We start from the raw sequence: 22,409 nt of genomic DNA on the forward strand, positions 1-22,409 counted from the left end.
TACATACTGTAGGAGTATCATTCCTGCTTTCCATCAAAACGGCGTTCTTGTTCCGAGAGACAGGAATTTTCGCCTGGTCTACTATGTGCTAAGAGCAGCTGCTGTAGGTGAGTGTACGAAATGCCACACAACCCCCACAGCGGCAGCGCTGTGACGTTAAGCTTATGCAATAAAAAATATGAGGGAAAGAAGGACCAGTTTGTTAGTCGAGCCGCGGCCGCTCAGCAACGGCTGCCAACGGTACAGCCGAGCATGCAAGAGGCTAAGGTACAGCGACAGCATAAGCGGCGGCTATGAGCTCGCAAGAAAACGAAAACACACACTGACACGCAGGCGTTCCTTTGAGGAGGTGTCAGTCGTCTGGCGCGCGGAATAAATGTTGCGCGCAAGTTAGGCGTGCTGTGGAGAACGCTTGCCAACAGCTGTTTTCTGGCAGACCCTCTCAAGAGTGGAGGGAAGCCAAGAGGCGCGCACGGGCGAGTTCCGAATCGTGCCTCAGAGCTACTGCGATCTGGATTCTGGAGACAAGAGACAGAAAGAGAGCGAGAGAGAGAGGAAAAGAACAGAACATAACGAAGTCCGACAGACGCGGGCAGACGACAAACAAAGTGCGATAAACAAGCGCGAACTATTTGCTTGCTCGCGCGTAGGAATACACACTATAGCAGACGATTCTCGCCTTGAGAAACACGCGAGCAGACGATAGAATTTTTTAAAAATCTCCAGCTGTGTATCCATTTTACGTGGTGCGGCTGCTTTTGGCGAATTCTTCAACTGTTGAAAAATAACTGCGGTCATTCCTGAGCTCGGTTCAGGGCTCAGCGGTGTATTTTGCTACGCCTTCGCTAAAGCCGACCTTTTCTGTTTCCGTAAACTTCCATTTTCCTCGCCTTCTTGCCCACGTAGCATATTTAACCCGTTCTCATTACGCGCTCAAGCCATCGTCACGGTGCCAAGAAGAGTTCTTCGCAATTTACCTCGGCCACAGCGCCTACGCCTTTGCAGTAAATGACGAATTAGTCCCGTTTTTTAAAAAAAACAAGCGCGAACTATATCCCAGCGCGCGCGCACGCGCGCGCTCTCGCGCGGAGGGATACGTTTCGGAGCAGACGATCTCGCACCGTATAAAGCCCTGGCCCGCGGCTCCGCGCGATTCAGCGCCGGGCTCAACGGCTCCCCGCCGGTGCGAGCTAGCGCGCAGCTAGCTGGCGCCATCCGTTAGGAGCTGGGACTCGTTCGCCAAAAAAGCCCACTCGAAGGAACACACAACAGTCTCCGCTGCTGCCCAGACCTCTCTTTTTGTACTCCGGCGACGACGTTCCGCCGTGCTTTCATTTTTTTGCCACCGGTGTTTCGCTGCCACGCCAGTTCGTGTTTGTATTCTTCCCCGTAAGAAACTCTGTTACCGTTCTCTTTTGTACCCCCTTCGTCTGGCTCTATTTACGGTGCGCCCGCGAAGAGAAGACGTCGGTTCATTTGTCTACTCGTGTAAGCCAGTTTATATATCTATATAACGCTAGTCGGGTTCTTCAACCGCCTTGTCTTCTGTCTCTGCTCAACGGCCAAGCAAGCGAATTGCGTCTCATCGCCGCCGCCGCCGCCGACTGCCAGCTGTGTTTCCTGCGACCTCTAGGCAAGCTAGCCGCTGTCGCCGGACTCCTGTGACACACTTCGTCTCTGGATGCATTCCGGTGAGTCGGTGCTCTTCCTTTATTTTTTGATAAAAAATTTGCACGTCGTTTATCTCGGCAGCGCTCGTTCGTTATCGGTGTTTGTAAACAATCCTGTCGTGACAACAATAACCAACCCCTCTTTCCCTCCTTCGCTACCCTTGCTCGCTCGAACCTCCTCGCAACTCGCTCCATATCGGCGTTTCGGAGGGGGGGGGGGGGGTAATGCGGTGACCTTGAATAGTTTTTCCCGCTTCAGGTTATCGGTTTTACCGTGCCACTGACAGATTACGTTGGGTGCCAGGCTGCGTGAGGATTAGGCTTACCGTTTTTATTTGGGACTCTCGGGGAAGTCCGCGGAGAACAACGCATCAGGGGGACTTTAACCATCGTTGGTGTCGTGGCCAACTGATGACGTAGCTCACAGCTCTTATCGCCGAGTGATATTCGTACAGTAGGCCAACGATAGTACCTTTCTTCACTGAGCCTACCATCAAACCTGCAGGACATGAGCAACAAAAAAGAAAAGGGTTACATTAGGGATCAACTGCTTACAGCTGTTAACACTCGAAGCACTTGTTCTGCCATGATCGAGTTGGAGGGGCTTCACGTTCTTTTTCCCTAGTTATTTCGTTAAATAGTCCCCTGTTGGGAGGGGACCTTGAAAATGGAGAGACGCGGGCTGGACGGCGCTCCTTTATACTTCATCTCTTTGCTATCTCGGCTCGCTGGCTCCAATCCTCGACCACATATAGAGCTATCGATCTTGACGTTCCTCCAATGGCAGTTGCCGGGACAAAAACAGAGCGCGGTGGGCGCCGATGCTGCAGTTCTGCCTGTGTTTGGAACGTCCTAAAATAAAGCGAGCAAACAGGGGAGGGGAGCGAAGTAGGATACGACGCCTTCGTCTTATCCCTCTCGCCCTTATCTTTCTCTCGGGATTCTCGTACGCGAGTAGACACTTCGATAGTGCGCTCTCTGCTGCCTGTGTTTTAGGAGCGTTCGACAAAGAAGCAAACATGTGAAGGAAGAGGGCTAGATAGGATAGCGCCTTATCTTACTCATCTCGTTCTTATCTTATCTCTGCGTCTCCATATGATTGTGTGCATGTAAATAGAATAATATTTTGCTGTTACATCTTTCGTTCTGGAAGGTTCAAGAAATAAAAGAAAGCCCCCGCATAAAGGAGGGAAGTGAGCTAGGAGAGCACTTTATCTTCTCTATCTCACTATTTTCTTATCTTTGTGCTTCGGGATGTTCGCGTGCGAGCAGATGCTTCAATATTGTACCCTTGGAGAGTGTGTTTCGGAATGTTGGAGAAAGAAGCAAATAATGGAGAAAGGGAAATAACCAGGACAGCAGCTTATCTTATCTTATCCATGTCATCCTTACTTCTGTGCCTCCGTATGCTCGTGAGCGAGCAAATACTTTAACAACTTGCTCTTGCGACTTTTGTTTAGGGACGTTCGAGAAAGAAACATATAAACAAAAAAAGCGTAGATGGTACTTTATCTTGTCTCTCTCACTCTTATCTTTGTCTCGCGCTTTTTACTGTATATTTGCCTCCTGAGATTCTCATCCGATTACAGGGATACTTTGATAGAGGATTGATAAAAAGCACATCACGGGCTCCTCCTGTCTATGTTTTGGATCATTAAAAACGAACAATTAGAACTCAAACGGTGTTGCAACTTATCTGTATTGTGCTAATTTTATCTTGGTCTTTATAGAAGCTTGTCGGCAAACAGAAATACATTTATTATGGTTTGACAGAAAATTTAGCGTGTTCCTGGAGGCTTTAGTTTTCAACTGGAGAGCAAACGACAAAAAATGAAATGGGAGGCGCTAGTCGCGCTTTATCTTCTCCATCTCTTATATATCTTTCTCAAGATTCCGCTTTGTCAATCGAGAGAGTGGCCGAGAGCTGATAAAAAAGTGGCGTTGGAGCAGCTTATCTTAACCAAACAAGACAAATGAAAACAAAACACGAGTTCTCTTTGTCTTGAAAACAATCGCCTGCAAATCGGACTCGTTTAATTGTGGCTTGATTGGTCAAGGTGTGCTGGTGGAGCACCCATCTGCAACTTTAGAGAACCAAGCAAACACGTGAAACTTGAGAGACAGCTTATGTGATCTTTTTCTTAGCATACTGACCTAATAATCGTCAAACTTCCATTCAGGCTAGGTAAAGACATTGTTCATTCGCCCAATATGTTGTAAAACATTGAAGAACGAAAGAATAAATAAACTAACACGAATGAAGAATCCAGTGTAATCTCTATCGATAAGACTCCTGACCTAGAGCGAAATAAATGTTTACCTCTCTCTCTATCGATATGTTCTTCTCCGAGAATCAAGAGACTGAATGAACTTTGTTGATTGCTTAGGTCATGTGACGGCGTGAATTGAGGAACCGAGCGAATACGCGAAGCGCCGTGACATGCGCTGATTCGGTTCTTATCTTTTTTAGACGTGTTTGCGAATTGTGGGGCTCACTGAGGCTTCACAATGGTGCAAAGTGTAGCGCATACTTTGGTATTGGAACATTCGAAAGCCAAAACGAAAGAAAAAAGAAGGAAAGGAGAGGGGTTGCTTAGGCTTACGTCACTATCTGAATAATTCAAAGTTTTGGATTGACTCTCCATGTATATATATGGACAGACAATATACATGTGATTCTTCAGCCGGAGGATACAATGTCTGGAGACGGAAGGGGAAGCCTAAAGGCAGTTCGCGCTTCTCATATCGCTCCCGAAATTCTCAATCAATCGCCATACGTTCAACGACGCACTACTTCGAAGGCCAACTGTTGTCCGTCATTTTTGCCTATTATCATGATTTTTCTTACACTTAGTTGCAGTTCTCACGTTTCTTATTTTCTCTTCACACTTTATATTTGGTTGTGGTCTTCATTGTTGCCATTGTTACCAGGGCTGTGCCCAAATTCGTACTTGGCCAAACAACCATGCTTTCTGTTTTGTAAAGGAAACGATGTGCACGATAGGGCACTTTAGTGACGTCACTGACTTGGCAGCGTCACCAATAAATCGGCACAAACACGTGAGCTTACACGAAACGACAGCTGCAAACTCCCCTCGACAATATGTAAAGAAAGAACACTTACTGAGAAAACTTAGCATGTCCTGGAGATATCTTTAGGCTGTTGGTGCGTCACTATCCCCATCACCGCTGACGCATTTACAGGTCATCAACCAAGGTAAAAAAAATGGCGCCGCGACGCATCGGAACAGACGTTGATATAACCGACATGCTGTCACTTTTTTTTTTTAAACATTCGTCGGAGGTCTGCTTCTCTCTTAAGCCATAGCTTTCAGAGCTCTCACCCGACCTGGGACAACGTTCCATCGAGCTGCCCTTGGGCCTCAACGCAGCCGCAGGCAGTGGCGTAGCAACAGGGGGGGCCGGGGGGCCGTGGGCCCCGGGTGCAAGGGGCCAGTAGAGGGGGGGGGCAGGGGTGTCATATACGTCTGAAGACACCCCTCTTTCTGCCGGCTACACCCGGGGAGGGGGGTGACAGAAGACCTATGGGCCCCGGGTGCCAGACGACCTAGCTACGCCACTGGCCGCAGGTGTTCGGCAGCCCCTAATCGAGCGAGGGATCGGAGCTCGCTGACGACCGCGAAGGTCGCCCGAGTGAGACCGCGGGGCTCGACTTCGCGGGAACGTGTCACGTGTGTTAACGCTCCGAACGCGAGCGATCGCCTGCACCCCGGGGCCTCTTTTCCCGGCGTCCTGTCGACCGAGCCGCTACGCGGCAGCCTGGGCTGCTATAAATACGCGAGAAAAATAAAACGCCCTCTGCCACGGCGTCGGCGGTCCACAACGGCTCCGTGTCGGGTGTCCCGCAAGAAGGTCTTCAACACGTCCCTGTAAACCCACCCCGGCGAACGCAGCTTTCGAAAAACAACAACAACAAAAGACAGCGTAGTTGCTGTTGTCAGGAGGGCACGTGAGAAGGACCCTGCTGTTATACGCAAATGTGCTCGTCCTTTGTCTGTTTAACGACAGCTGCTGCTCCAACGTAAAAAAAAAGTAAAATAAGATAGACCAGACCAGTCTGTAGACTCTTCGTTGACAACTTTGTGGTCTTTCGGACATCTTCTAGACCTACGTTACTTATTTCGGCTGTACACTGAAACTACGTCATAGAAAGATGTTTAGGCTTCTCTTTGACGATATACTTCGTTTCGGGAAAGGTTACTAGCAGAGTCTATACGGGTTGCTCAAGGAGATGCATGAGCTCATAAGTTTCGCAGGATAACTGTGATGCTGCAGAACAAAGTTTTAAGAGTTCTTTTTTTTTTCACAGCCTGTATAAGTGATCCTTTATGAAGCTTAGCCACGTTACTCACGTCGCCACATAGTTAAAAGGCTCGGCGACGCTAATGTTGGATTTTATATAACAGCTCTTGCACCTTAGTCAAGCCAAAATTAAATCAGTAAATGCATTTCTTTCAGTCGTAGGCTGCTTTGTCATCGACGTCTCTTTAGCATACTTTAGCCATTTTGGACAATTCGCATCGACTGTCATACGAATAAGTCGTTAATGCATCTCCTATCCGTCTACCTACTCGCGGGTCAACAGACGTAGAAAGTTGTTTTCAGAGTCCACAGACTGCTCAAGAAAGCGTGCGAGGTCTTGAGTTCGTAGCCTGTCTCTTGAGAATAAATAGACCACGGAATGACGACTTAGGTGGACTTTCCACCGACCGATTAAATTAAGTGGCGGAAGAGTATAAGATCGTGGCATTGACATCACCGTAGGGAATGTCCCCGAAAACTTGGACTTCGTTGTTTTTTTTTTAATGCGAAAACAATATACGTCCCATCACGCGAAAATACGGCGTCGCAGTCGGCGGCGTGACCGACCGATGGTACCGAAAATGGCCGACGGCACAAACAGTAAGAACACGCTAACAAAATGACCGGATTGACGTGAAATTTCTCAAGGAGGTTGCTGTAAAACGAAGTAAGTTGATGCCTTCGAAAAGAAAATTTCGTAGATTTCGGTCTTTGGTGGGAATCGAACCCGGACCTCCGGGTTGCGAGACGATCCGCGCTTCCCCCTACGCCATGGCAGCTCCACGGTCCAGGTTGACTAAAGGCGTGGCCTAGTGCGCGCGTCATTGAACACGTCACGCCGCAGACATCTGCCTGACTGAAGGCGTGGTCTAGTGCCTGCGTCATCGGGCACGTGACGGCGCAGCCAATGGGGGAGGAGATGGCGCCTCGTCATGAGTGTGTGAAATGAGTGTACGGCCCGAGCTCTATAACTGCCAAGGAGCTGCGAGCCGAAAGCGTGGACGCGGTGAACATTTCCGCGTGGCTCACGTCACTGTCCCCATTTGACTTGGTGCATCGTCGGTTCGTCAGCGTGACGTCACGAGTGTCTAAGAGTGCAAAATTCCTTGTGTATAGCTACGTGATATGTTCCAAGCCGGCGCTTGATTATGTGTACCGGCCGATCATCCCATGTTCTCACCGTAGTGCAGGGCCAATTGGGTCTTGTCAGGCTGTAGATTGTCGGGCAAAGCACTGTTTCTTCTAGGCTGAAGATAAATTCTGCAGGCTGTCCTCATGCTTCTAGATGTAACTTGTCAAACAGTTTTGCCAATGGAGACATGGATACCAATATCATTAATAAAAAATGTTATTGTTACTGTGACCCATGAAAGCTACTAACAAATCCGTCTCTATTCCGAACGCTTAGCGGTTGTGAGACAGACTACCGATATTTCTTGTCAAAAAGGTAAAACTGTTAGCCTATGGCCTTCTTCGAGAGGGCCTATGCAGTCTTCAAAGAAAAACGTTTACACATTTCCTGCAGACTGTCTCGGTGATTACTTCCGAGGGCGCACCCTTTGCAAAAGTTATAACAAAATTTCCTTTGTCATCCTGTCCGACTTTTTGTTGCCTTCCGTAACCATTCTGTCCAGATGCAACTGAATGTCAGGGATATATATACATTGCGAGACAGCAGACGCGATCGAACGAGCTTGAGATGACGAGAGGAGAGGGGAAGGGGAGAAACAGCTGGGCAGGGGCGAGGGTGGTAGCGGTGGTGGGGAGGGGGAGCGAGGTGCGTTGCAGGGCTTCTTAGAGAAATAAGCGGCCGGCCTCGGAGAAGACAGCTGTTCGCAGCCTGCTCTGCTCTTTCAAACGCGCAACGCAGGCTTATTGTGCCTGCTTGGTTTCTTTATTATTTTTTTGTGATATTTTGTTTTCTGCTAATCGTGACCCCACCCATATCTCATTTAGCCTCGCCGTGTGCGTTCTCAGAGTACGCAGAGTTGGCTATCTTGCCTTGCACTGACGCGTGTCAGCGGCAAAGGTAGCCAGCCGTTCGCTGCTCAGCGCTTGCGAGGTTGTGGGTTCGTGCCCCGCCTACGGAGAGGCGTCAGAACTGTGATGGAAGAGGGGTGCAAAAGAAAAAAAGCTTATATGCGAAAAGCGCAGGTTTTTGAAATTTGGCTTTATTTTCAGTTAGACCAGATGGTAGAAAAAGGAGAAATGATCCCGCGCCACTGCGCCAACGCAGAAACATCAAAACACAATCAACCAATCAATCAATCAATCAATCAATCAATCAATCAATCAATCAATCAATCAATCAATCAATCAATCAATCAATCAATCAATCAATCAATCAATCAATCAATCAATCAATCTGTAGTGCTCCAGCCTTGTGTTGACGTAAGTGAAGGCACACTTACACCTTCAAATATCAGAAAGAAAAGAAAGTCATCGGTGTTGGTACAGAGAGGTGTCGGCAATAATTTTAATAATTAATAGGAATTAACGCCCCCAAGTTGTACGCATATGCTGCGATTGGACGCTGCATGAAGTGCACTGGTTCAAATCAAATTGGACATCACGAGTCTTGATGAAGTGTAGTCCGCCTGTTCGAGTAATCCAGCTGATGGGACAGAATTGCGATAACTAATGCAATAGATTTTAATAAGTGTCGTTTCAATAAAATTAATAACCAGGTTTGCGTTACATGTAGCCCACGTCAATTTTTTTTACCTTCGTTTATTTCACTAAAGTCCCTTAATATAACAGGCTAGCACAGTGCATTTTTTCAATACTACGTAGTGAGGCCACTGCCAGTGACTACGTTCAGATGACGTTGCCACAAACCACTACCTATTTCCCAATAGGAGCATTCCAAAGTAAAAACTATTTAATTTTGAAGCGCTCGCTAGGCGCCATTGCCATGTACGAGGGGCTGGTTTCCACTTCCCGTTATTCTCTAGAGAGGTGACGTCATTTGTTTTCTTTATTTTTCTGTTCTTCTTTTCGTTTTCGTGTCTATTACAGAGCGCACTACAACAGACGCTTACTGCCGTAGATACAATACCGCGTTGTGTGCAAAATAGAGAAGTCGTATGCTTATAGAGACTGCGAAAACATCGTGAACAAGTTGCTCTGATGGTGCAGGTGGCTTAGTATTTATACTAAGTCACCTGCACAAAGTCGTTATACCAAGTTGTATTAAGACAAGACGCAGTTACATGTTCACGTATGTACGGCACACGGTGTCAGAGTCTTTTCGGGGGTAAGAAAGCATCCTTGTGCGTGCGAATACGACCCAGAGTACTAGTTTTACGATTGCGCTACGACTTCTTCGCAAAAAATAAGCGTGGTGTTCGCGCACCGACTCAAGATGGCGCCTTTCATGGGCGCGTGTTCTCGCCAGTTCTCGCAGCCTGACGGCAACGTGTCTCGTCTGTCAGGAAACGCGATACGAGTTTTTTTCGCTCTCGACACACGGACGTTTCTTGTTAACGAAGATGACGTCACCCGCTGCGGGGAAGAAAATAAAAATCAAGTTTAATGGTGCAAAAAAATAAGAAATAAGAAGATAAATGAAAGGAAGAGAAAATGCGAATTATTTGCGCGGAGTTTTTCACGCGAAAGTAACGAATAATCTTAGTGAGAGGAGGAAACGGGACAGCTGCTTTAGAGTCGGGACATTGGGGACGCCATAAAACGCGGCCGGAAAAGTCGGAAAAGCAAAATAAAATTCACGACGAGGTTCAACGAGAAAGTTAGCTCTGTCGCGCACCTTGAACGTGGTCCTTTTGACGCGCACGCAGGAAGAAGCCTTTCCGTATGGCATCGCGATGTATGATGCCGTATGTTCTCGTGCGTATTTAGCGTGTAATTAAGGCATTTTGTTTTTTTTTTTGTTTTTTTCCTGTGGAGCCTCGTCCGTAGTTTTCGCTTTGATCTCCGTAGACAGAAATATAGGCGAAAATGTAGAAAGCGAGTAAAATTTGTACCACACCAAGGATTTACCGTAACCGTTCCCAAGTCTGTTAGCCATATTACTTTTGGAGGACGTGAAAGACGGTTTACGATTCTTGGAGGGCTTTGCATATTGGCTTTTTGCTATTTCTGAGGCGAGTGTGGGATCTGAACTACTTCAGTGGCAACGCTAGAAATACTCCGAATGCAGTTCTTAGCCTCATTACACAGAAAGCCGGTATTTCACGGTGCAACATGCCTGTCCCTTTTCGCTGTTCTTTATTGGCTCACAACTCCATCTCACTCATCTTTATTTCGGCCACATAGTTGTAACGTCATAATATACACGGAATAGGTGCCGTCTCACCTTGCAGTAAAAAGAGTTCTTTTTCTTTTACGGTTACCACGTCGAAATAAATGATGGGCACCGTTTGTTATTACACACGTGGAGTTCGGTTATATAGCACCGTCGGAATTCAGCTCTCGAGCGCGGCTGCTGGCAGCTCGCGCAGCTGGATTCAATCACAGAGCCGCTGCCAGAGTCCCAATAAGAGGCCGGCTAACAGCAGGCGACACGTAGCCCCACGCGAGCAGACGAAACCGCATAGTAGCAGACGGCACAACGGGGGGAGCGCCGCGCAGCAAAAGAAAAGGGCGGCAGCAGACGACGCGTGGGCGGAAGCACGCCGTGGCCGATAGGGGCCGCTGCGAGCTGCCCAGCAGAGAGAGAGAGATAATGAGAGAGTAAAACAGGGACAGGTGGGAAAGAGGGGAACGAGAGGAAGATGAGGATGAAGAAGACGAAGGGCGCGATTGATGCGCAGAGGAGAAAAAAAAAAGGAACAGGGCCGAGAAGGGTGTTCTTCCTTCTCTCTTTCTGTGCGGCCGAATGGCGGTTCCCCTCCCGAAAACTAGGGCAAATCGATGCGGGGCTCGCTGTGGAACAAGGTCGCATGGAGGTCAGGCCGCACAGAGCCTGAGCCGCCGCTCTCCGCTGCCTGCGCACTGTGTACTGTCAACATTGTTCCAATCAGCGCGCCCACCGCTCACCGCTATTCTGGTGACGTCAGCAAAAGGAACGCGCCCTGTCGCACGCGCGCTTCGGCGCGTTTGAAGCGTCGCCGCGAAATCGGGGAGCGCGCTTTTTTGCCTTTGGTTGCTCTTTTAACTCCGACCGGTCTGCAGCACCGGTAGCCTTACAAAATTTTATTTAGACGATCTGTATAAAACACCTGGCCCCTTCAGCCGTCCATTAATTCCGCCCATTGAAAACTTAGTTTAAACTCCGCTTCTTGCGTCGTAAGAATGATGTAAAGCTTACGGCTGCAGCTTTTAGGCTGGTGCACTTCGCACTTCCTGCAACAAAAAAAAAAAGTGTGTTGGCTTTGAGAGGTGTTCATTCAGTTCGACCAAGTTAGGTTTAACTGATCCGCATGAAATGAATCAAATTTTGCGTGTCGAAGTGGAAAATTGCAGTAATTTTTGTAGGTGGACCTTGTCACACGACCTGGTTCAGTGGCTCTCGGCATCAGGTTCTCACAAATTGCACAGCAGCTTTTTCACGTTTTGCATGCACTCTCGCTGTTTAAAGTGCTAGCGGTTTTTTTTTTCACAGTTCAGGAGCCCTGGAATGTGAAACTTTCGCCTATCAAAACTTTGCACAAAAGCTTACTTTCTGTGCACCAGAGAGAGAGCGAGATAAACGGGATGGGAAAGGCAGGGAGGTTAACCGGATAAAACTCTGGTTTGCTACCCAAGGATTACCAAGGATACAAGGCAGCTTATGCAATAGAATATAAAACAGCCTTTTCGGCCAAGCGACAGGTTCTGCCAGTTCAAAACCTGCCTTTTATTATTCACTTTTATTTTTTTTCCTCCCTCTGTATGTAGTGCGTAGGCCATATAAAAATAGGCCTGTTCTATAGCACCTTGGTCCCACAGAAGGCGTAACATTGGACGAGAAGCGAGCTGAATATGCGAACCTCAGTGGCTATGGTGTTAGGCTGCTGAGCACGAGGTCGCGGGATCGAATCCCGGCCACGGCGGCTGCATTTCGATGGGGGCGAAATGCGAAAACACCCGTGTACTTAGATTTAGGTGCACGTTAAAGAACCCCAGGTGGTCGAAATTTCCGGAGTCCTCCACTACGGTGTGCCTCATAATCAGAAAGTGGTTTTGGCACGTAAAACCCCATAATTTATTATTTTTAAAATGCGAACGACGAAGGCGCCAAAGCAAAGGGGGGACGCTGGAGTTTTGCATTTCGACGCGCGACGTACTTCTCGTGCAGGGCGTAGAGAACGGCAGGCGGGCTGTAGATTGCGAAACAAGCTGCCAGAGCGCGCGCTGTCCCGGCCAGTGTCAAACTCGATTTGGCCGCATACAGATGCTGGCGTTCGCGCCGCATTAGTTCACATCGTTTCGCATTTTGTAATTATATGCAACGATCCCACCGGGCAACACATAAGAATAGTGGTTGCACTAAACGTGCGCCGGAAGTGCGAAGTGTGACGTCACGAAGATGTGGTGGCGCTTCTGTAGACCGGCAGGCTAGGATTTCCGGATGCGCGCGCTGTAGCGGATAACCACATGGAGCGTATCACGGCGTCGCCCTGCGTCGGCGCGTAAATTTATCGACGCGCACTTTTTAGGCTTTCATTTACATTTATTTGTTTTTTTGTGCCTGCAACTGCCGTGGTACATTATATGGGATTAGTATAAGAACACATCAGTGCAATACTAAAATATGTGACAAAAGAAAAGTCCCCTCCCAGCAGAGAAATAACAAGCAAACAAATAGCAACAATGCTATTGACGAAGAGACAACTTACACAGGACACAGCACTGTCTCCTGTTATCGCTCTGTTTTTCTTTGCCGCGATAAGTCGCCAACTAGCGCACGTATGCACCTTTCCGTGGAAAGGAGCACCGTTAAAATGAACGAGCAGCTGGCAGCATATGCAGAGAAAAAAAATTATAAGAGAAGTAAACGTGCACGCTCTACGCGGTATCTGGGTCCAGCGCTAACTAAATGGAGCACGTTTTGGTGGGGATTACAGTGCGATCGTCGCAGAGTGTATAAAGAGGTCGGGCGGACGCGGGGCGCTTGCGCGCCAGAAATACGCGTGAAATACGCTCCATGTGGTTGCCACTTCGTATTATGCGGACAAGCATAATCTGACCGGCTGCGTGAATTGCACGCACGTGGTTGTGGCACAATTATTTACACGCACCCACCTCATAGGCTCAAAGACGTGTGGCAGGGGTTAAAATCCAAATAGTAGGCCATAACAAAGGCGAACAATAACGGGAACAAGTGCACGAGACTGTCTGCGTGCACTTAACAAGAATACAATACGGACGACCGTAAATGCGTGGTGAGAAAGGCTCCCCAATCGAAGCTGCCGTAATCATCCAATACAACTTGTTTGTGTGTTTGTGAAAATATTTATCTCGGCCATTATCTTTGAATCTAATGTTCCCCTACATTCGGAAGAATTAGCAAGGAGTCTATACACTCCTTGCGAATTATAGAGTATACTCTAGAATCAGCGTTGGCGAATACCTTCGGGCATACCGTCGTTTTGTTTGCGAATTGCTGCGACGTTTGTATTCGATGCGGCGGACAGCGAAAGCGAAGGAGAAGGACAACCTCATCGCATACACGCATATGCCTGCACGCGTACGGACGTTTGTGCGTGTTTACGTGCGTGCGTGCGTGCGGTGTATTTTTTTTTTTTTGCCGGTACATTGAGCTGTACGTCGTCAGCTATAACAAGCAGGAGCAGCATTGAGCAAAACAAGAAGAGACAGGTGTAGCCGACAATATAGTTGAGATTCAACAGGAAGAAGCGGAGCCGGGCAGAACAGGTAATTTAGTTACTTAAGTATTACAGTAAGCAGAATGTTCGCCGAGAGGAGAAAGGCGCAGTCGAGGACCGCCGAGATTTAGGAGGTGTGACGAGATTAGGAAATATGCATGCAGATTAAGCAGTCCGTGAAATAGAGACGAAACGTAGGCTGATGTTGATTATGACGGTGATGATGGCGACGATGTAACTTTACGCCGCTTCGCAGCTGTTACTTGATCTCGTTTGCCTAGTTGGGGAGACAATGCCATTAGGGTTGCAAACTGACAGAGACGGACAGAGAGGCGCTCGCCTTGTCTGTGCTCTTCCTCTAATAGACCTATATATCTTTGTTTACAAACACGCCGATCGTATGCCTCGAAAGAAGGGAACGCGCTATTGAAGGCTCCCTATGAATGCTAAGGGGCGGTGGCAGCAATGCTATCTTCTTTTTTTTTTCGCTCAGCCTCAAGGTCTGGTAGATGTACATACAGGAGGTAACAATTTTCGCGAGAATTCTTATACCGCGGCACCGCATGAAGGAATGCAAGGGGAACCACTGCGAAGGATATCGTTCTGTAGCATTCGCGGCATGCAGAACGCGTTTCGCGATTTCAAGGTGCGGTGACGTGAAAAAACAAAAGATCACTTTGCTTTTGAATGCGAAAGGAGGCGTGAGGAAAACATGAAAGGTTGGCAACGCCGACAGCTCCAAGGCTTTCGTTACACGTAGGGCATTGGCGGAAAGTTCGGCGTAGCTATGGCGTTATGCTCACAAGAAGGAAGTAGCGAGTGAAGAGCGTGCATCACATGTCATAGGCACGTCCATGTTTGCAGCGCTGGAGTAGGATCGAGCTCTCCGTTGAGGTCGCTTTCGTTAGCCCTCTTCCAACATTTGCTCAGGATTCTTACTCGGTCATAAGCTTTCTTCTCCAGATTGTCATCACCATAATCATCATTATCGTGGGAGCATGAAAATGAATCCTAAAGCTCAAAGGACATGATGCTTTGCGTGGGCTGGATGGGTTCTAGTGCGGAATTCCAGAGTGGTGACTTAATGAGTGACTGTTCTGCGATTTCGTGTCTGTTTGTCCCGGGCACGTATCTGTGTATCCGAGGTCAGCCTTTCCTTATAGGTATGTTCGTCCCTCATTATATCCGAAACGCTATTCTCTTTATCAGGGGCGCGGTCAGAGGACCCGGCGAATGGGTTGGATTAAACAAAAACAAAAAATCACCGACGATTACGATACTCCCTAATGCGAAATTTGAGCGCATCTCTGTACGTGTTTTTATTTCGCAATATATTGGCTTGCGCGGACATTCTGTCTTGTGCGGCTGCCTCGCTAATCGGGAGATCACCAGAGGGTGACGCGTGGTCGCCATACACAGCAGTCGCCGCAGACAGACCTCCGTTCATGCAGTGCTTTGTTTCCATACAGACGACGCGCACTACTCTGGCGCCATCTCGGAGCTATCGTCGCCGCATAGCCCGTCTTGCGCGGCACTACACTTTTCTTCTCACGCTTTCGCCATACCCTCCTCCTCCGCTATCCTCCTCGCGCTCTCTTTGCTATCGGCGTCTTTCACCTCCCAATGCGCTCTGCGTTCGCTCGGTTACGAGGGACAACGCCGAGGCAGGAACGGGCGCCTCAGAGCTGTGCTGAAAAAAAAAAAAGTGGCGACATATCGGCTGCGCGTCATTGCTCCAGAGGAATTCAGCCATATGCCGTGGCGACGTCAACACATGTCAGTGTTAGACCGCAAGCGTGAGTTAAACTGCAAGAGGGGACCGCAGTTTTTATTTTGGTTACAATTCTGGCTTACTACTGTCAAATTCTCATCATTGAGCTTTGCTTTTGCTTCAAGTTCATTTGAACCAAACTCGCACTGGGCCTTGCTGCATTGTCATGGAAAGCGTGACGATGGACAGCGTAGAAGGTAATGAGTCTCTGCTAACAGCCTCTGCCTCTTTCGTAGCACAGTGTTCTCATGGCGATCAACAAAATTTTCAGAAGGAGGTCTGATACAGAAACGCCCATGTCTCTCTGACTTGCTACTCGCCTGCCAGAGCACAGGTGAATATGAATGCTGTTTTCAAACAGTCGACCATGCCCCACTTAGCCATACCAATTTTGCACGTCAACCTTGAAGGGGCCTCCAGCTGTGCCGTCGCTAAGATGCGGTTTGGGAAGGATTGGTCAGGTTCGGGTGCAATCCGCAGGACGACTTCTGTGCTGTGCTGTCGCCACTCGGGCCTTCGTACTGTCCGCGGCTCGAAGCCGAACGCGGTGAAAGCCGCCGAATGGGCCGATGAAGCGAATAGGCTGAAGCAGAGAAGTGTACGGAACGGCGTGCTTGGCGTAAGCTTTCAGGCACTTGTATGTATACGTGGCGCGAGACGTAATGAAGCCAGCAGCGTCGTACGATATGCAACGCGCACGCGTGGCTTAGAGTTGCGGTGCCACGTGATCGTTTTGAAAACCGTCCGCTGGGCTGCTTAGGACAAAGAAAGGCAACCCCTGGGGGCAACAGAGATTACAAAATACGACGCTCACTCGTCTACCACTCTCGGAAAGAAGCGTTCGAGGTTGACCGTCAAACGTATCGCCTCTTTCTATCTCCTTACTCGGTAGCTAAAAAAATTGTACACACGTGCTTAACGTTGCACTTCCGTGTGCAGAGTTAGCTTCAAGGCCAGAAAGCTCGAAAGTTGTGTTCGTTACTAGAGCTCTGGAAAATGACTGCTCCATTCCCAAAGGCAGTGAATGGCGGGTCACTTAATGTACGCTAATGTGTAAAGGAAAATGTTCAACTTAATTAGTGGCGTATTTGTATGAGCGCGCCAAACTACGGCAACACACACACACACACACACACACACACACACACACACACACATACACACAAACACACGTGTTGTTTATGTTGCCGTCTTTTTTTCGCGCTGATCCAAAAAATGCATCGATTTCCATTCGCGCAGATTTGCATCTTACTGCGATTCGTGACGCCTGCGTAATCGACGATTGAATATAATTTATCAATTGTTGCCTACAATAAGCTCAAGAAATCACAGGCGCCTTGAGGCATGCTTGCTTCGGTGGGCCTGTCCACAAACTTGCCGCGAGTGACGGGATAATTTGGGGGTCTTGTGACGTCATAACTTATCTGTTTCACGTCACAAGCGATTAGCTTGCTTATTTTGCGACGTCAAACCACTTATTGTTTTTTTTTCTCTGCAGTGGCCGACTCCTCGGAGGCAGGCGCGGCTCCCAGCAGGATGCAGGTTGAGATCCAGGTGGCGCTCAACTTCCTCGTTTCCTTTCTGTACAACAAGCTGCCCCGAAGACGGGTCAACCAGTTCGCCGAGGAGCTGGACCGGGCGCTCAGGCGCAAGTTCCGCGGACACTGGTGCGTTGACAAACGGGACACCAAGGCGGTGACCTCGCGAAACGCGTTTCCAACGTGTACTCGTGATCAAAAGTGCGTGGATCAGGGGTCCTGCGAGTAAACCCAATTTCTCCAACTCCGTTGCGCATGACCTGAAGCTGAAGACTGACGTTCAAAATTGGTATTGGCAAGCACCTCAGCAATTTAGTCACTTTTGGATTGTCACTTTGAGTTGCTGAGAAAATTTTTTAGGTCTTTTTTTTTTCGCAGAGCCTGTGATTTATCTATCTTAGATAACGGGCGTACCTTCGGCGCTACGTAACAGCTGCAGCGTAACAGACGATGCGCAACATCCAAAAGCGCGCTTCTGCGCGTTTTCTTTTTCTGATGTAACAAAAATGGCGGTCCTCGGGCTATAGTTTCGGAATCGCACTAACCACTGTATTGGAAAAATGAGACGTCAGTGTGCAGGGACTGGTGCCACTACCCTTGTCACGCTCCATTTCCCGCGCACCAACCGAACTTTCAAAAGGTGTCTCTCGGCTTTAACAACGTTCGGAACGGAAGAGGTCGTCTTGGTTTGGGCAAGTTAACATCCGTAAATTCGGCCATCTAAGACTGGTCAAGTTAGATCCGTGAAATAAGCCTGCTTATGCACACCCACGTACTGTCTTTTTTTGTGTCAGAACAGTTCTTAAGGGAAGACGGAAAAGCGTGGTGCATCGACGTTGACTATATGTCTGATATATCGCGAATGTCTTTTTTTTTTTCAGGCTATGCGTTTGTTATTACAAAGAACAGAAAAACCTCGAGACGGGATTTTCTTGCGCTCAGTATAGATAACGACGTCGTCTCCCTAAGAGGTGTACAGCCCGGCGGCGGCGCTACGCACACAGCTGGTAGTGATGCCTGAAGGTTGCTTCTTACCCGAGCTTTTCATTCAATACGTTTGCCACGCCTGTACATTCTCTTCGCATATAACGTTAGTTCCTTGCCCTCGTGTAGGAACATTGGGCGTATTTCAACTTCTTATAACTCAAAGAAAATTACGTGGTCTTTACGAATTTGTAGTTATGGCGAGTTTACTTTATTTTTATTTCATTTGCTTCAATGATTTCCCTTAATTAATTACTTCTCTTGCGGGTTTCCGCAAAACTATTACGTCTAACATTTGCATACGGGTTCACAACATGGATATTTACGTAGGTATACGCGCGCGGAGAGGGGCGAATAATGAAATAATTCTGAAATTTACAGTAGACGCACTACAGATGTTAACTATAGTTGTACCAACATCAATATAGATAATGAGTAGCACGTAGGTGTAATAAAGCGCATAGAAGGCGCAATTGAAACAATAGTGCGATGCATTGCCAGTACAAATGTCGTGATAGAATGTAATGATAACGCTAATACTCTGATATAATGATACAATGGAGTGAGTAACACCTGCCATAAAAAGCATTTCTCAGACTTTAGCCAACGTTTTTTACAACCGACGTTGACAAGTTCCATCGTCAAGAAGTTGGCTCCAGCGGTTGTTGTACCACTGTTGATCGCTTTAGGTATCCACGTTCCTGTTCAATCTCTCTTGCTTAAACACTATAAGGTGGCAATGAAGAGCAAAAAAAATAAAAAAAATAAACGAGTGGCATAATATAAAGTGGCCATCCTGAAATACGAAAACAGGATAGCCCAGAACACGACACAGCAGCTCATCGGTTTTGCTCGAGTAACTATAGACACTTACTTGAGACAGTTACTCGATACATCATGCACTGCCAGCTCGACCTAAAGCTCGAGCTTTAAATTACGGGCTTTGTGCTTTTCCTCAAAGCAACACAAAGGCCGTGAGAGACGCCATAATGCGGAAGCTCGGGATTAATTTAGACCACCTAAGGTCTCTTTAACCTCCTGACTCAAAGGCAAGTTGAGCGACCCAATGCCTTTGACAGCAAGTTCTCATTGCCAAATTAACTAGTCTCTTACAAACCTGAAAATCCATTATATGAAGAAATTGCATGGTTACGTGTGCACAGTAGCACTTGAGTGTACGCGGGTCAAGTAAAACGCTTTTCTTCTGTTCAGCTTAAAAACACCCAGACAAAGGTAGCCGCGTTCAGGCTTGTGTTCATGCTTGTGTTCATGCTTCAACTCAGGTAGCAGCACAGTTTCAAGGCTATACAAAGGTACTTCTCAAGCATTCTTTTTTGTCGTCGGCGGTGTGATACAATGGCTTCATACAGATCGACAATATTTTCTTAATAAGAAGTGCAGCCAAGGAAGGAGATGGATTAGTAATTGAAATGTCGTGCACGAAGCCACTCCGCTCCTTGTTACGAGGAAGCTTTAGCTCGGGTCCAACTCCGACGCGGCCTATTCAAATACATGTAAAACGCAAAAAACGTTTTTGTGAGATAACCCCTGGACCAATTTTAATGAAATTTGTTGCATTTCAGAGAGAAAGTTAAATCCTAGTAACTGTTGGAAGCGGAATTTATATTTATGTCCTGAATATTGTTAAATATTTTTTCAAAAATTCGAAAGTTTGAAAGAAATAGAAGAACGAAGTTTACAAATTCATAACTCTGCATCAAAAACAGATATCGCAGTTCTGTAAACGGCATCCATTAGACCATTGAAAGCGGACAAATTCGATATGTCACTTTTTACGCTACGTGAATTTGTTACGTTGTATACAAAGGTTCTTCAAAGCTGTATTTCCATACTACTAAAATTCTTGAGATTCATGTATAGCATATCAATTTTGTCCGCTTTAGATGTACTATTAGTTGCAATTCGAAGAATTGTATTATCCTTTGTTGTTTCTGAGTTAGAGTTGTAAACCTGATAGTTTCGTCTTTTGAAAACTTTCGATTTTCGCCAATTTTTTAATAAAACACTGAGGAGCTAAATCGAAAATTCGCAACAAACAATCACTAGATTCTAAGTTGTTCTTTTAAGTGCAACAAACCTCGTCAAATTTGGTGCAGTGGTTGCCGAGGAAAACGAATTCTCCTCTTACGCGTATTTAGATATAAGCACCCGAGTTAAAGCTTCCTGTAAGGATGGATTTCTTTTCCGATCGTCTCTTCTTGCTCAATTTCGAAAATAACGAAATCCGACGTCCACGTCAACCACTAGGTCAACTAGGTACAGGATGAGAGAGAGAGAGAGAGAGAGAGAGAGAGAGAGAGAGAGAGAGAGAGAGAGAGAGATATGTACTTGTGAACCTTTCGTCCTCTGTCGCGCTACACGAAATTGCGCTGCTTGACGAGATACGCCAACCATCCCGAATGAACACACTGATGTCTGTGGCGATGGACACGGGGTCGCACGAGCGTCAAGCGCATCGAAAGCGCGGTGCACCAGCAGCACTTCGCGTGCCGCTTGCATTCGTTCGGCAGACTACAAGAAGGCGACGGGAACCGCAGGAAGAGGTGTCGCTGCGCACAGCCCAATCAATCCGCCACTCCTGTAATCAAGGCCTCTATTGTTCCTCATGCGCTGATGAGCCTTGCGTTAGCCCACGTATACGGTGCGGTAACGTTGCGCCTTTCATGCCGCGATGACGCCCTTGCGGGCCGATCGATGCGCGGCCGCGGTGTTCTGTTGCCACGTCATCCAGCTTGCACGCCCCTGTACGCGCGCTGGACGACTGCTTGGCTTTATTGTCTTCTTCGTCGCAACCTTGACTGACGAGAGTTCCCGTCTCGGCGTCGTCCTTCGCTGCGTTGGCATCGAGCGAGAAATAGCTCAGGCGCGCGGGGCTTCTAAATAATGCTTAGGTTCGCAGTGCAGTGCTCGGCACATTTTCTTCGTACATCGCGGAGATTTCGCACGAGACCGCTCAAGCTTGGATGACCAACGTACGAAGGATTGGCGCCTCGCCGCCGCTAATGCGAAGAAGAGAAGCCCTGCGTTCGGACTAACGCTCGCATTTTATATACTGTACGCACTTAAGATTCTAGCACCCTGACGTGTGTATCAATGGCGCTTAATTTGCTCCATGGTGGGCACTATCACCGTTAAGAAGTAACCAAGTCGTTGATGGTGACAAAAGGCGCTTTCTTTTTTTGGCAATATTTTTGTGGCAAGTAAGCATGATAATAGATGTGACAGGCGCGAGAAACCTGCGTGAAATAAGCACAATTAGCAATAGCTGTCAAACTCTCCTGTCAGGTGCTCCCCAGTTGGATAAGACATACAGTTTTGAACTACGGATTCTCCGATTACGGATGTAGTTTGACATTGGTGTCGTATAGAACAATTTTTTCATATCATTAAGGGTAAGGAAACAAACCAGCATCTTTAAGTATGTGAAATGTTTTTTACTGTGATAGGAATAATTGGAGGTGGTGGCAGCGCTCTTTTCCGGGAGTAATTTTTTAACTGGTATTTAACACCGTGCTCAACAGTTACGTTAGAGGTGCACAAACGAATAGCGACGTGCAAATGCGTAAGCTCAGAACTCAAACCCTGCTTTTAGGCTTGGTCAATAGCGTTCACACCCTGCATTCTAGAACAAAATTATGGTAACACCTTTCGCGTTGCTTAAGCCGTATTTAATTTTATCTTTGAGGTTCCCTGAACATATTGGCCATGCTTCTGCCAATGCATAGACCGCATTGGATCGATGAGTGTGAAGACTCCCAGAAACACTTCCAGAATAATTTCCGAAAAATGCGGGACAAGCATTTACTGGAGCAAAGGCAGTTGTACTGTTCCATTTCTTTACCGAAGTTTTGAGAGATATGATGCCATCCCTAGGCAGGTTGGTGTCAGGCAAAACGGCAGTGCCTGTCTAAACAAGAGTATTTCGCTGCTAGCCAGCAGGACGCCGTTCACACAGCGTACCTCGTGATCAGAGTTAGTCGATGCAACCGTTTTTCGCTACGCGACAGTTTATAATTGGCTTGGGGAGGTATTCATTGAGAGTCCACATAGTGGACATGTCCATTTCGTCTGCTTCTGAAGTGCTGATTGGCTGTGGCGCCTTGATGCTGCGGACTTGCAGCCCAGCCCAGTCAATCAGAACTTCAACAGCAGACGAAATGGCCATGGACACTAGATGGACTCTTACAGAATACCTCCCCTGGTTGGCGCGTCTTCAAACGCAAGGACCAGTGGCATGCCGTATTGCAGCACACCGTACCGGAACCGGATTTCCGGTTTGCTGAAGCTCTCTCGTGTCTCGTGAAGTGCCCGCTCAGTTAACCTATTACGCACG

At 47.6% G+C, this 22,409-nt stretch overlaps 1 protein-coding gene across 1 annotated transcript in view; it reads left to right on the forward strand.

Annotated features, from left to right (window-relative positions):
* Positions 1 to 1,139: 1,139 nt before the first annotated feature.
* LOC142590196 (protein Tob1-like) overlaps positions 1,140 to 22,409 on the forward strand; it is a 30,085-nt gene continuing 8,815 nt past the window's right edge. The window contains exons 1-2 of the mRNA XM_075702102.1: positions 1,140 to 1,691; positions 17,032 to 17,200. Coding sequence (XP_075558217.1) covers positions 1,682 to 1,691; positions 17,032 to 17,200 — 179 coding nt within the window. The 5' untranslated portion in view covers positions 1,140 to 1,681. The remainder of the gene's footprint in view (positions 1,692 to 17,031; positions 17,201 to 22,409) is intronic.

The sequence above is a fragment of the Dermacentor variabilis genome, chromosome 8 (assembly GCF_050947875.1).
Source record: "Dermacentor variabilis isolate Ectoservices chromosome 8, ASM5094787v1, whole genome shotgun sequence".
NCBI lineage: Eukaryota > Metazoa > Arthropoda > Arachnida > Ixodida > Ixodidae > Dermacentor > Dermacentor variabilis.